The 13,885-nt window shown below is 38.4% G+C and overlaps 1 protein-coding gene across 2 annotated transcripts in view; it reads right to left on the bottom strand.

Annotated features, from left to right (window-relative positions):
- The window catches only part of CNTRL (centriolin), an 84,570-nt gene that overhangs the window by 68,763 nt on the left and 1,922 nt on the right, over positions 1-13,885 (bottom strand). For both annotated transcript variants that reach the window (XM_058523912.1, XM_058523913.1), the window contains exons 2-4: positions 4,754-5,001; positions 3,028-3,158; positions 116-246 (exon numbers count right to left, since the gene is read on the bottom strand). In XM_058523912.1, coding sequence (XP_058379895.1) covers positions 116-246; positions 3,028-3,158; positions 4,754-4,970 — 479 coding nt within the window. In that variant the 5' untranslated portion in view covers positions 4,971-5,001. The remainder of the gene's footprint in view (positions 1-115; positions 247-3,027; positions 3,159-4,753; positions 5,002-13,885) is intronic.

Genomic DNA, 13,885 nt, shown 5'->3' with positions numbered 1-13,885 from the left:
GAATAAGGATCAAAGTGCCAGCTGTTTCAAAAGATTCTTCAGTCATGTGGCAGGATCAATCCACCTCTTTAACAAAGACAACCCTGCAATGCTGCCCAAAGAAGTATTTACTTACCAGATTTTGTTATATGATAAGTTGAGTTCACGTAATTTTAACAGCTTGTCCACCTTCTCAATCTTCCCTATTAGATTATAGCTGAGATTCAGTACTTCAAGTTTAATACATTTTTCCAAATTTTCCATATACTAGTTGGAAACAAATGAATAAATACTTTATACAACAGATGCCCTGACATAAGTACAACATGTAAGTATGTGCATCAGGTGCTGTTCTGATCAGTCATCAGAGAATAATACCCTTATTCCCCTCCGGGACAATGCCTTGGGGCGGCTCTCCTTGACCAGGAGTAGCAGCTCTCCTCAAGCTGCCAAACTCTCCTTGCCCCTCAGGGGACAACACTTCCTACTAAGAAATGCAACACTCTCCAACAAGGATTCCCCCACTATCCTTTCCTCCACCTCAACTTTTCTACATCTCTCCCGTCCTCCTCTCCTTCTTTCTTCAAAGTTCAGCTAGGTACTTATGCTCTTCATAACCTCACTCATCTCCTCTCCCCATGCTCTTGCATCTTCAGTCTCTTTCTCTCTCCTGGATCTTCCCCTCAAGTTTAAAAAGTCATTATTTAACAGATATTCATTACATATTTACTACATACCAAGTGTGGCACCACACAATGGAGGTATACCAGTGAACTAGACAATTTCCCTGCTACAGGAGCCTGCATTCAACACACTCAATCTCCTCTAAACAAATAAAATAAATTACCTTGCACTGAAGTTGTTTTCCAATCAAGCTATCATTTTCTCTCCCTCATTTGCCACCATGTTCTCACAAGAGTTGTGTACATTTGCTCATTCTGTCTTTCATTCACTCTTATTCTACTGGTAAGGCAATGTATCTTCTGCCCTTCCTATGTATTCAAATGCTTCTCTCCAAGATCATCATTCATTCACCCAATCCACAAATATTTATCAAACACGGATTACACGCCAGAAGCTGTTTTAGGTACTGGAAATACAGTGGTGAATAAGGAAAACAAGTTTCTTGTTTTCATTCACAGAGAAAGCCAATAAACAAATGAAGAAACAAAATTTTCACACACTGAAGTGTACTAACAAGAAAATAAAGATAACATGATGTGACAGAATGCAAGGTACCAAGAGGGCAGATTGTCTGCTGTGTTCACTGCTATAGCACTAATGCCTGGCACACAGTGGGTGCTAAATAAATATCTGTTGACTGAAAGAATGAGAGGGAGTGACTGAGGAGAAGGTGGCTAACTGCGATTGGGTGGTAAGAGAAGGCCTCACAGAGGAAGTACACTGAGTTGAGAACAAAAAGTCAGCTGTGTGAACATCTAGGGGCAGAGAATACTAGGTAGAGGGAAAAAAAATGCAAAGGCCCTAAAAGAACGAACTTGTTGGGTTTAAGAAATAAAGGAAAAGCTTTGTAACTGCTAAATCCAAATGACTTCCTCTAAGTTTTCAAGGTATTTGACGATTCTTGACGTTTTACATCAACCTTTCCTGCCTGAAGTTCTCCATCCGTTGGCCTCCATTCACCATACTCTTGGATCTTCTCCTGTTCCAGCAGCCCCTTTGGACTTCTTCACTGGGTCTGCCTCTCCCATGTGCTCTCTCTTTCTCTCTCTGATCCCCCCTCCCTATTTCTCCTCTTAGTCCTAGGCAATCTTCACACTTAGCTCTAAGTTCCCAGAGATCAGAAACTAAGCTTATTTTACCTCTGCATTTACTCCCACAGCCTAACATAATGCTTGGCATATAATAACCACATAGTAAAGATTTACTAATTTGATATTTCATTTTCACAACATTTAAACTTCAGTATGCTTCCTTTTTAATTATACAAGACATAAATATATTCTAATAAAAATTTCACACAAAACATAAAAAGCTTTCATCATCGGGTCTCCAGGCCTCTGTAAAAAATCCCACTGCTCTAAGGTAACCATTGTTAAGAGGTTGGTGTGTATTATATCCAGACCTTTCTATTCATTTACGTCCATATATACACATCCCAACTCTAAGATTTTAAAATATATTCTCCTATACTCTTTCCTAATACTTTTACAGCATTTTTGTTGGTTGATTTTTGTTTTGTTCTCATTACAATCTTCAACCTTCTGGAATTAATTTTTGTGACTAATGTAGTAGGCATCTAAGTTTATATTTTTTCCAATTAAAAATTAAGTTGATTATAATTCATTCATGTTTCTAGTTTATGAATAAAGTAGTAAACACTCCAGAGCAGGGATCAGCAAACTTTTTCTGTAAAAGGCCAGACAGTAAATATTTTTGGCTTTGTGGGCCATATAGTCTCTGCAATAACTACTTACCTCTGCTATCGTAGTGCAAAAACAGCCACAGACAACATGCAAACAAATGCGTGACCATGTTCCAACAAAATTTTATTTACAAAAAAAGCCAGCAGGGGGCCAGCCCGGTGGCACAGCGTTTAAGTGCGTGCACTCTGCTTCGGCAGCCCCGGGTTCACAGGTTCGGATCCCAGGCGCCCACCGGCGCACCACTTGTCAAGCCACGCTGTGGCGGCGTCCCATGTAAAGGAGAGGAAGGTGGGCACAGAAGTTAGCCCAGGACCAGTCTTCCTCAGCAAAAAACAGAGGAGGATTGGCATCAGATGTTAGCTCAGGGCTGGTCTTCCTCACCAAACAAACAAACAAACAAAAAAAAGCCAGCAGGCCCTACTTGGCCTGCAGGCTGTAGTTTGCCAACCCTTCTCTAGAGAGAGTCAATAACAGAATAATAGGAGCTTATGAATTTGAAGATGTCGTACTTTTGATGTAGAACTTTCACTGGAAACAATAAAATGTTTGCTACAAACATTTTATAGGATGAGATATTAATTTAACATAATCTTTTTTTTTCCGTTTTAAAACACAGAAAAATTAAAAACAATGTCTATATTCAGAAATGTTGGTAACTTACCCTAAATTTCTTGCCACCATCTTTAGAAAGTGAAAGGTTCAGAGATTTTACCAAGGCCAAATTGTCCTGTTTAGTAAGTTTTTTAATAAGGGCCTCTGTAATATATCGAACTCCTGCATGTGAATCAGCTTCTGAAATTACAGAAACAGATCATTATCAGCAGAGGAAGACACAAATACTCTGAAAAACAAATTGTTTTGATGTTATACAATAAAAAAATTTATTAAGTCATGCAAATGTAAAAACAGCTGGCTAGTTCTTTACATAGTATTTTAATGATAATATTTTACTTTATATACCATTTCATAATAATGACAATAACAGTCACACCCTATAAATATTAGCTGTGCCAATGCTTTACAGTTAAATTTCATTTGTACAACAGACCTTTGAGACAGAAATTACTATTCTCATTTATATAAAAAAATTATAATAATTTGCTCAAGATCTTACAGCTAGTAATGTGCAAATCCAGAACTTGAACCCACGCAGATGACTCCAAAACTTACACTTTAAATCATATGCAGCACTGAATTTTTTAGCAATATTTTAATGTTAGTTTTTTAAAAAATAAACTGGTACTCTTTAGTTGTTTGTTTTTTTAAATCCTAATCTAAAGTTCAGACATGCTGGAATTCTTAAAAAATCCTCTTTTCTTTTTTTTTTTTATGGTGAGAAACTCAAACTTGTTGCTCTTTTAAGCAGAGAAGATCACAACATACTTCCTAGAGATAAAGTGCTGACTTGATGGATAGCACACCTTGTCCTGAGACCTTCCTGTATATTGCCATCAAAGCTTGTTAAAGCCATGTTACATTTTACAAAAGCAGCCATAAAAAGAAAATTGCCTCTTGGTTCTTTCTTTATGAGTCAGAAAAAATTAATCCTGGGTTCAGATCCAGGCTGTGGGCCAAAGAGTCCCCACGATTATTTATAATAAGTTAATATTACATTTATTTTGATTCAAAATAAAATGATCTTTTTCTTTAATTTGGGCTGCTGTAGGAAAGAAAATGACTATTATTCTAAAATATTAATCAAATTAGAAATAACAGTGTACCAACGGGCAGCAATGGTAAACTCAATGCTGATAATGTTTATTACTAAAAACTGATCAGATATTCAGGTCAATAGAGTTTGATGGCTGTGATTTCATGACTTAGCAAAGAAATCACAGTTTGCTTTCACGTTTAATCACTTTAAACAGATTCTTAGAAAAAAAGAATCTATTTTTGAAAACAGGTTCCCAGACTACCAGAAGGTTTTTAAGAAAAAAATAAAAACCCTGGTGGTACATATACATGTCCCTTATGTGGAAATCAGTCCATTCACAGATAAGCAGTACGCCAATGAGCAGACTGGAATAGCCCGAGGGTGGGTACCATTTGTATATTGAATTAAGGCACTCAGCTCTGAAGTGAACAGACATGCCCTTCCCCTAACCAAGGATGACAGGAAATTTGGCATATGAGCTTTCAGGCAGTCTCCCACCACAGGAAATAAGCTTCTTCTTTCTGGAAACTCCCTTCCCCTAAGCCTTTCCGACATCTTCACCCTCACCCAGAAGCCTCCATCCTCACTGTCCTTACCCAATTTCTGTCAATAAAAACAACAGGTCAAGTTAGTACCAGGATATATGTCACATCTGGACCAAAACTGTTAAGTATAATATTTTCCATCTCTATTTAAGAGGATGTGGTCAAATTCTTAGATTAAAAAGTAATACCTTTCTGGTCTTGGTAGTCCAAAAGCATAGTATTTTCATGTGTAATCTCATCTTGCTCACTCCACTGTCCTCCAGAATGAAAAGGCAGAATCTCGGATCCACTTAAAGGAGACAGTGACCTAGATCTCATATTGGACATAAGAGATGATGGACTAGGAGAGTGAGATGATGGTGGCATCTTTGCTTTGGAAAATTTTTGCTGAGAACCTTTCTTCATTGCAAGAATAAAGCCAGATGTCCATCAAAACCTGTAAGAGTTTTCAGAATATTTAGCAAAGTTAATTTTTCAGAGGTACCAAAACTATTAAATTAATCTATTTCTGAATTTTCACGACTACAAAGTTATAAACTCAGAGGCTGTAGATGCCAGGACCCACGCTACTCCAAGCTGATGGGAGCAGACACTATTTCAAACATTGCTAATCACCGTGCCAGAGGAAAAAGAGACTTCCAGAGGCCCTTGTACTGACACACGCTTCAGCCAGAAGTCTTACCTCTCATTTCCGTTCTCAATTTATTGGACTGAACTAGTTACAACACCTCTTCTACCCACAATGGGTCCTAGAATGCAGGAAGCTGGAAATATTTGGCAACCAGCAATATTTAATACTGATGAGCACTCTCTCTTTCCTGAAACAGTTTCTTCCTTCAGCTTCTGGGATACCACACCCTCCTAGTATCCTCCTGCCTCCCTGGCCACTCCTTGGCCTCCTTTGCTGGCTCACACTCCTCGGTTTAGTCTTCAAATGTCAGAGCTCCCCAGGTCTCTTCCAGTCTCTAATTTCCTTTTAGACAATCTAATGCACACCCATGGCTCCTAATGCTACCTGTATACTGATATTTATATCTTCAATCCAACCTTTCTCTGAGTTCCAGACTCCTATTCCCAACTGTCTACTTGATATCTCATTGGCATCCTAAACTCAACATGTCCAAACTGAATTCATCATTTCCCCCCCTTTCCTCCCATCCCATGCCTCCTCCAGTGTTCTCTAACTAGTAAACAATGCTCATGAGAATAAGCCAGAAACCCGAGAGTCATTCTTGATGCCTCCCTCTCCCTTTTTCCCATATCCAATCAATCACCAAGTTTTGTCAATTCTGCCTCCTAAATATCTCTCAAATTAGTCTACTTCTTTCCATCTCCACTCTTGTTCACTCTAATCCAAGCCCTCATCAAAGTACTATAATAGGGCCGGCCCCGTTGCTCAGCGGTTGGGTGCGCGCGCTCCACTGCTGACAGCCCGGGTTCGGATCCCAGGCACGCACCAACGCACCGCTTCTCCCGCCATGCTGTGGCCGCGTCCCACGTACAGCAACTAGAAGGATGTGCATCTATGACATACAACTATCCACTGGGGCTTTGGGGGAAAAAAATAAATAAAAAATTAAAAAAAAAAAAGTACTATAATAGTTTCTAACTGATCTGTCTACAAGCTCTCTTGCCTTCCTCCTCCATCACTACATTGCAGCCAGACAGCCAGATTGATCTATTTAAAAAATAAATCTATCTATCCATAATGAATGAAATATTCACCCTGACCTATGAGGTCCCCCATGATATGGTCTTGTCTCTCTAGCCTCACTTCGTCACTCATTCCCTCAACTCTGTAGGCCCCAGCCACACAGACCTGCACACACAGTTCCTTTTGCCACAAATGATTGTCCTCAGTCTTGTCTTTTTTTTTTAATCATTTTTTCCCAATTTTTTTTACTGTGATAAAATACACATAATATAAAATTTACCATCTTAACCATTTTTAGTGTACAGTTCAGTGGTATTAAATACATTCATAATGTTGTACAATCATAACCACCATCCATCCCCATAACTCCTCTCATCTTGTAAAACTGAAATTCTATACCCATTAAACAATATACCCATTAAACATTCCTCCCTCCCCAGCTCTTGGCAACAACCATTCTACTTTCTGTCTCCACGATTTTGACTACTCTAAGTATCTCACATAAGTGCAATCATAACAGTATTTGTCTTTTCATGACTGGCTCATTTCACTTAGCATAAATGTCCCCAAGTTTCATCCATATTATAGCATACGTCAGAGTTTACTTCCGTCTTAAGAATGAATAATATTTTATTGTGTACACAATGTACACACCACATTTTGCTTATCTATTCATCCATCGATGAACACTTGGGCTGCTTCCATGTTTTAGCTATTGTGAAGAATATAACTACAGACATGAGTGTACAAATATCTCTTCAAGACCCTGCTTTCAATTTTTTTGGGTATATACTCAGAAGTGGAATTGCTGAATTCCACTTCTAGGATAATATGGCAATTCTATTTTTAATTTTTTGAGGAACCACCATACTGTTTTCCACAGCAGCTGTACCATTTTACGTTCCCACCAACAGTGCATGGGGCTTCCAATTTCACCATATTCTTGCCAACACCTGTTATTTATTTTTTTGATAGTAGCCATACCAAGGGATGTGAGATGGTATCTCACTGCAGTTTTGATTTGCATTTCCCTAATTATTAGTGATGATGAGCATCTTTTCATGTGCTTATTGCCCATTTGTATATCTTCTTTGAAGAAATGTCTATTCAAGTTCTTTGCCCATTTTTAAATCAGGTTCTTCGTTTTCTTATTGTTGTTGAGTTTTAGGGGTTCTCTCTATATATTCTGGATATTAATCCTTTATCAGACATATGATTTGCCAATATTTCTCCCATTACATGGGTTGCCTTTTTACTCTGTTGATACTGTCTTTTGATACACATTTTAAAATTTTCAGGAAGTCCAGTTTGTCTTGTTTTCTTTTGTTGCCTGTGCCTTTTGTGTTATATCCAAGAAATCATTGTCAAATTCAACGTTGTGAAGCTTTTATCTTGTGTTTTCTTTCAAGAGATTTATAGTTTTAGGTCCTTGATCCATTTTGAGTTAATTTTTGCATATGGTGTTAGGTAAGGGTCTAAATTCATTCTTTTGCCTGTGGATATCCAGTTTTCCCAGCACCATTTTTGACAAGACTTGCCCTTTCCCTAATGAATGGTCTTGTCACCTTTGTCAAAAATTATTTGACCATATATTCAAGGGTTTATTTCTGAGCTCTCTATTCTATTTCATTGGTCTATGTTTGTCTTTACGTCAGTACCATGCTGTTTTGATTACTGTAGCTATGTAGTAAGTTGTGAAATCAGGAAGTGTGAGTCCTTCAGCTATGTTCTTTTCTAAGATTGTTTCAGCTATTTGGTGTCCCCAGTCTTTTTATTACGTTAACTCTTAGCCTTTCTTCAGAGATCAGCTCAACTGCTGCTTCCTTAAGAAAGCCTCCTCTGTAGGGCAGACTAAGGAAAGACCTCAGTTACATACTCTCAATCAATTTGTATTTTTCCCTCAAATAATCAGTTTGCAATTATATATTTATGTTATTATTTGCCTAACATCTGTCTCCCCACTGAACTGTAAGCTCCATGAGAGCTTCTGTTTTTACCACTGTCTCCCCAGCCTAGCAAAGTGCCTGGCACCTAGCAAGAACTCAATAAATACTTACTAATGAATAAATTATTTTCCACTTGTCCTTCTCCCTTGACCACCAAGATATTGATTCTATTCCTGAAATATTTCTAAATTCACCTTTATCTATCTTCATAGCTATCACCCTAGATACAACTTTTATCATCTCTTAGTTAGACTATTATGATACTCTCTTAATCAGCTTCCAATCTTCCTTTGCTTCATCCTCAATCCATTCTCCACCTTTGACTCACTTACTTCATAAAAACAAAAGCAGTCTGATGGTTCTCATTGCCCATAAGTCTAAACATTTCCGTGCCAGACACAAGACTCACCACAATCTGGCCCAACTTTCTGGCCTGATCTCTTACTCCTCCCTACCAGGCACCCTGCTCTCTAGTCACCTTTTTATTATTACCTGGGACATATCATGAGTTTCTGCTCATGCATTTCCCTCTCCTTAAAATGGCATCCTCTTCTTCTTCTCTACCAACTAAAATGTCACTTTATTTGTGAAGGCTTTCCAGAAATCTACTTCCTTCAGGTAGAATTAATCCTCCCTGACTAATAGTACAATGAATATTCCTCTATTACAGAACTCATTCTATATTTTTTGCTTTCTCAGAATGTAACATCCAGAAGTAGAGGGATAATGTCTTATTCATCTCTGAATTCTCAGCACCTCAATGGTAGGTCATGAATGTATCTAACATTTTACAACTAGAATTCAATCCGTTTAGAGACCATACTTTCAAGAGCGTGAACACACTCTCTCCCTCTTTCTCTCTCTCTCTGTATATGGATGTGTGTATATGTTTTTGTTGCAGTATATTACATAGAAAAGTGCACAAATCATTAGTGTACAGCTCCGTGAATTTTTATATAGTGAACAAAAGCTGTGTAACCAGTGTCCAGATCAAGAAACAGAATATTACCAAAACTCCAAAACCCCTCTCATGCTCCCTTCCAGGCACTAACCCCCACATATGGGTAACCACTACCCTGACTTCCAACACCAGAGATTTTTTAAACTATTTTTGAACTTGACATCAATGAAATCATAGAATATCTTTTATATTTGCCTTCTTTTGTTAAATATTATGCTTTTGATATTCGTTCGCTTCATGTTATTTGAAAAACATCTGATCACTTCAAACTCCCACGCTTACTATTGCTTGTCCACAAAATCAATTTTATTGAAATTTAGGTATTCTAGAAGGAACTAAAGCATTTATTGATGCAACAGACCTAAGTCAAATTCCTTTACTTTTCTTATAAGAAAATTAAGGCCCAGAATGGTAAATGACTTGGTCAGACACAATGCTAGCTATAGTAATGATGAGAATCAGTTCTCCTCTCAAATTAATTTGTAAGCCAAATGACGTAATTAATCTAGTAGAATGTAAGTTCCACGAAAGTAGGGATATTGTTCACTGATGTATTCTAGGCCTAGAACAGAGACTAGCAGATAGTAGATAATATTTATTGAATGAATTATTCATGAAGAACATGGAACTGATAAAATGCTATTTAGTACTTCAATAAAAGGATATCTTCATGAGCAATATCCTACTTGCAAGGTTAGGTTTATGCAAAAAAGATTTTCATGATATACAATTGCTCTTATAAGTATATTCAGTCTAAAAACATTGCAAAAATTATGAATTCGAGAAACTTTTAGACAAAAAAAATCTTATAAGATGTATAGGTCTTGAACAAGGCTGCATTAACAATGATCCTATTTTTGCTCAAAATCTATAATCTCCCCTACTCTCCATGCTTAAAATGTAAAGACAAAACACAAATTATTTTTTAGAAAAGTAGACTTCAATCCAAAGATTTTGGGTAGCTCAAATCTTAACGCTGTATTAATTAGTATTAGAAAGAGATATTATGGATATATGAACATCTTCATATATCATACACTTTTACAGTTGTATGAGTATTATTATACAGGCTGGGGTTATGAAGAAACTTCTTTTTAAATGGTTGGAACATATACAGTGTATGTAAAGCTGCCTTACACATATTCAATCAATTAACCAACATTTGGCAGATGTAACAGCTTTCAATGACTATATAGTCATTCTAGGAACGCTGATCCTGCCCAAAACATTTCTGGAATTCCTCTTTGGGTCTTGCTTTCAGAATTGATTTATAAGTCTCACAAGAAAATCAGACCCATCACTTCAGCTACACTTTACTTTTATTTTCTCAATTTGATCACTAACTTTACCAAGTGCCAATATTGTGGTAAGCTCTTACACGTATCATCACATCAGAAGGATTAAATACAACTCTATGAAATAAGTGTTATCTTCTATTTCAAAGATTAAGAGGTTAAATAATTTGTTCAAAGTCCCATAACTAATAGGTTAAGCCAAGACCTGAATCCTTATCTGATTCCAAGCCCATGTCTTCATTACCATGGCATATTGCTGACTGAGTTTTTTGGAGTCCAGATCACGTTTGATGTGCTCTCTAGGGCCTAGCATGGTGCCTTACACAAAACAGACCATAAATAAACGCCACTAAATGACCTTGATTAATTGACGACATACACTATAAAAACAATTCCTAAAGGAAAAACAGAAAATTTAACACAATAGCATCACTGATCTCTTGATCTAGCATCTTTTTTTATTTTTATTTTTTGTGAGGAAGATCGGTCCTGAGCTAACATCTGCCAATCCTCCTCCTTTTGCTGAGGAAGAATGGCCCTAGGCTGACATCCGTGCCCATCTTCCTCCACTTTATATGGGACACTGCCACAGCATGGCCTAACAAGTGGTGCGTTGGTGCGCGCCCGGGGTTCCCAACCTACGAACCCTGGGCCGCAGCAGCAGAGCGCGCGCACCCAACCGCTTGCACCACTGGGCCGGCCCCATGATCTAGCTTCTTAGGGTGGCCACTTTGAAGGAACAAAAATCTGCTACATTTGTTTTTAAAAACTGATTATTATTTCACCGTTATACAGTACAATATGGCCAACTGCCTTGTTCTGATAGTCTAGTTCACTTTAAACTGCAAACTTAGATGTCTCTTTACTTTCTTTCATTCATTTTTTCACGTTAAACCATGCAGATAGGTCAGAAAAGCTTCCCCCCAATTCACATAACTGCTATTTATGCCATAGCCACAAAGCTTTTGGTCCTAATTTCACAAGCGTGGTAAACAATTTCTGTGTCTTATATCACACTATTCTGCCACGGAAAAAAGTCTCTTAGCAATACTACTGATTCTGTGCTAAACTGTACTGGCATTCTCTTTCTAAATAAGAATAATATACTCAAACATGAGAAGAGCTAAGGGGCATGTGCTTTAAAGGTAAAATTTTATTTATTCCTGAATTAAATGTAGTTTTCATAAGGGCAAGAGATTAAAAAAATAAGAGTGGAGGGACAGGGCCCAGTTCCCACTTCTATATATCTTTCTCTATCTCATAGTATGATAGAAAATTATAAAATTTGAGTAACAGTGTGCTACATGCTACACATATGCTTTACATTTTTTTGAGTTTCTTGGTTTAAAAAAAGCACATCCCGGGGCCGGCCCTGTGGCACAGCAGTTAAGTTTGGTGCACTCCACTTCGGCGGCCCGGGGTTCGCAGGTTCGGATCCTGGGCGGGGACCTACACCACTCGTCAGCCATGGTGTGGCAGCGACCCACATACAAAATAGAGGAAGACTGGCACAGATGTTAGCTCAGGGCTAATCTTTCACAAGCAAAAAAAGAGGAAGATTGGCAATGATGTTAGCTCAGGGAGAATCTTCCTCAGCAAAATAAATAAATAAATAAAGCATATCCTATATTTTTATGCAATGCAATTATTTTGTATCCCACATCTTAGTTTCTCTCTAAATTTTTAAAATACTGAACCGTCTTGAATTCCTCTCATAACACCCAAATGACCAAGACCCTTTGGGCCTCATTAGACTATCATGAGGTCCTTTGTTACCTCGCTGATTAGAAAAACTCTGCCTTACTCACTTACAGAATTAAAAAATATTAGATTGGATTCCAGAAATCTAGATCAACTCTTTCCTTTTATGAATTATAACACGAAAGATTAAGTGATGGTTCCAAAGTCACAACGCATTCCCAGATCCCCTCCCTGAGTTGCCATAGCTCCTGTAAAGCCTGGACACTGAAACAACAGATACGTATCATGATCTCACAGAGCAGCTAGCTCAGTGAACCGGGCTTAGGGATTTACCGTGTTTGAGAATGGCTGGCATTATTTCAGACACTACCACCTGGAGGTAGTAAATCTTGAACTGCAATTTTAAGGGAGAGATATGGATGTTGTTTGACCCTAGGACACAGTTTGCAATCACATAAACAAAGACCGAGCAATAGAAAAGGAAGACAAAGCTGAGAGGTAGGGCTAGAGTGTGTGAAGCAGCAGCACAGAGAGAAAATAAAACAAACAAGACAAGTCTAGAGCTGGAAACACATTTTTTTTTTTTTTTTTTTCAGGTGAGGATGATTCCCCCTGAGCTAACATCTGCTGCCAATCTTCCTGTTTTTTTTTGGTTGAGGAAGATTCGCCCTGAGCTAACATCCATGCCAATCTTCCTCTATTTTGTATATGGGTTGCCACCACAGCATGGCCGCTAACAAGTGGTTCTATGACCACGCCCGGGAACCGAACCTGGGCTGCTGAAGCAGAGCGTGCCAAACTTAACCACTGGGCCATGGGGCCTGCCCCTGGAGACACATTTTGAAGGCCCAGAAGGTGGTCTGCAGAGCATGAGAAAGCCACTGGAATGATGTGATAATCAGAATCATATGACCAGGCAACAAAACACTACCCATCCTGTCACCCCCAGACTCAAAGACTTGCCTAATCTAACAATCCCATCCATTACAGCTTAGTAGAGACCACACCTCCACCTCTATCCAGCCTTTCTTAATATTCGTAACTTTCCATCTTCTTCTCTGATCTTTTCCAATTGAGGCAGACCTCGATAATCCCCAAAGCTTCCATCTCTCTTCTCAGCCCATTCCAATATGCTAATATCCATCCCCATTTCTTGACCTCCATAACCCTTTCCACTACATTCCTTAGCCCTTTAATGACATCTTGGTACTTTCCCTACGATTCCACTATCATCTCATATCCTCTGACCCATTTAAATACTCTTTATCTTTCTCTAGTCCTTTCAAATATCCTGATTCCCATTCCTCGCTCCAAAGTCACTAATCCAGACACTCTTCTTTCCAGAGGTAACTCTCCCATTCTGTGGTTGTCAACCTTTGCCTCCTATCCTTCATCCCATTCTGATTGCCAAGTTTTCCTACAAATTCTGTTCCAAGTCCCTAACACTGTATTAGTCTCCTCCACTTCTCTACAGTTCTTTCCAGTACCCTGCTTCAACGCTTCTATATCCATCCCGATTTCCCTAACTGCTCATCCCAGCAAATATTCTGACATCCTAATCCATTCCAATACTCTGACTTCTAATTATTTCCCTCCTTGGGCAAAATACTCAAACCTCCACCCATTCCTCTTCATACCAACACAATTACTTACCTACCTGCCTTTCCCTTCTAACACTCCGACCTCTGTGTCCTTCTCTATCCTATTAACATCCTGAATTCTCCTCTCACATTGCTCTCCATTCTACTCAGGTACCCCCAAAA

This window comes from Diceros bicornis, chromosome 28 (genome assembly GCF_020826845.1).
Source record: "Diceros bicornis minor isolate mBicDic1 chromosome 28, mDicBic1.mat.cur, whole genome shotgun sequence".
Classification (NCBI taxonomy): Eukaryota; Metazoa; Chordata; class Mammalia; order Perissodactyla; family Rhinocerotidae; genus Diceros; species Diceros bicornis.
This window is presented reverse-complemented; position numbering and strand designations above follow the sequence as displayed.